General features: G+C 36.6%; 1 protein-coding gene across 1 annotated transcript in view; it reads right to left on the reverse strand.

The window, feature by feature from the left end:
• AASDH (aminoadipate-semialdehyde dehydrogenase) overlaps window positions 1–2,057 on the reverse strand; it is an 83,531-nt gene that overhangs the window by 8,413 nt on the left and 73,061 nt on the right. Inside the window, exon 9 of the mRNA XM_012641097.1 lies at window positions 310–473. Within this exon, the coding sequence (XP_012496551.1) occupies window positions 310–473 (164 nt within the window). The remainder of the gene's footprint in view (window positions 1–309; window positions 474–2,057) is intronic.

The following is a 2,057-nucleotide window of genomic DNA, read 5'->3' on the forward strand; positions in this document are numbered from 1 at the left end:
TTTATTTTTAGGCAATCGGGTCTCAAAATATCTTACTCATGTCTTCCTTTGTGATTTTTTTCAATTGTCAAGATGATAATTCTAAGTTCTTTACATTTCAAAACTCTAAGCAGCAAACTTATTTGTGGTAAATTTGGTAAAGAAGTTCAAAATGTCTTGAGATATTAAGACGTAATTAATGCTTTATTTTTCCCAGATCACAATGCTAAGCTTGGGAAATAGTTAACACCTGCTCCCAGACTCAACAGCACTCGACAGTTTCTTGCTCTTCTATGCTTATGGTGTTAGACTGATGAGGTGAATTCTTACATAAATATCTAAAGCATACGCATGCTGGTCATGAGATCCAATGTACAAGAGCCCTGTGGTTGGATCCATGGTCGCTGAGCTTTTGACAGCATCCTCAGTAGTAAATATCCAGTATTTTTCTCCAGTATTACTTTTCAGAACATATACTAATCCGTCATAACAGCCTGCAGAGAAAGAAAATATAAAAGATGAGATTTAGATATGTCACTGGAAAATAATTCTTTAGCCTAAATCATGACAATTTATATTCAGTGTTTTTCATGTGTAGATAGGCTCTGTGTTCAGCTCATCTAATTTAAATTTCAGCAATATAAAGCAGAAACTGAACAGTAATCACTTGTGCTTTATTTTTTAAATGTACTTCACTACTGAGAAAATAATAAAACATGCTGTGCTAGAGAGGCTTTGACACGTCTAGATTCAAATCTCATCATGGCCATCAGTGGGCAAATTACCCAGCATTGCTGAGCCTCAAATTATTCTGCAGAAAAACGAGGATTCATCTACTTCAAAGGTTATTGCGACAATTCGGATAATGTGGATAAAATACCCAGTGCACAGAAGGTGTTCAAGAAATGGTAATGTTAATAGTCAATGTTCATTGAGTGTTTACCATGTGTCAGGTGCTATTCTAAGCATTTTACATTTATCAACTCATTTAATTCTCACAGTGAAGCAAGCACTATTATAACCACGTTTTACAGCTGACAAAATTAAAGCATAGAGAGATTACATCACTCAGGCAAAATTACACAGCTATTTTGTGGCAGAACCAAGATTTGAATCTAGAAGTCAAGCGCTAGAGCCTATGCTCTTAACAACTACACTAAACTGCTTTTCCCAAATTGCTGGTATGGATGAGAAGATAGGGTAGCAGTCCCTGACCCCAGGGTAGCCAAAATAATCTAGCTGGAAGTAGAAGTGGTAAAAATCTACAAAGTGGAAGTCACTCGAGTTCCCTGCAGTACATGCAAATCAGGGGAAGTGGAATCTGGGGACAGCTATCTACAGCAATTTCATTGACCCCCACTCTCTAGACGGCTCTACGTATGGCCACCAACACCGCTGCTCACTTGAGGCCCAATTCCCAACGTACTTTTTGTGCAGTTTTTTTTCTGGCAGTTACTACTTAGTAGCAAGAGAGCAGTGGCCTGCTTAGTGAGGCAAAGAGAAATGTCCTACATAGTAGAGCATCCCAGAACTCAACTGGGTAAAGATCTCTTTCAGTTCAGTTCAATTCCAAAAGAAAATATAGAAGAAAATCTTTGTGACCTTGGGTTAGGCAAAAAAGATTCCTTAGATATGATACCAAAAGCATGACCCATTAAAAAAAAAAACAGATAAACTCGACTTCATCAAAATTAAGAACTCCTCTTCAAAAGACACTATGTTAAGAGAATGAAGAAACAAGCCACAGACTGAAAGAAAACATGAAAAACACATACCTGATAAAGAATTTGTATTTAGAATACATAAAAGAATTCTCAAGACTAACAGAAAACAATATAACAATAAAAAAATGGGCAAAAGATGGAGCAGACACTTCATAAAAGATACACAGATAGCAAATGAGCTTAGGGAAAGATGTTCAATATCATTAGTCACTAGAGAAGGGCAAATTAAAACCACAATGAAATACCATGCTATGATTATTTGAGTGGTTAAAATAAAAAATTTTTTTAAATTGAATGACAAAGATGACACAAGCTGGGGAGGAGCCAAGATGGCGGATGAGACAAGCCGCCAGT

This window comes from Propithecus coquereli, unplaced genomic scaffold (assembly GCF_000956105.1).
Source record: "Propithecus coquereli isolate 6110/MARCELLA unplaced genomic scaffold, Pcoq_1.0 Scaffold162, whole genome shotgun sequence".
NCBI lineage: Eukaryota > Metazoa > Chordata > Mammalia > Primates > Indriidae > Propithecus > Propithecus coquereli.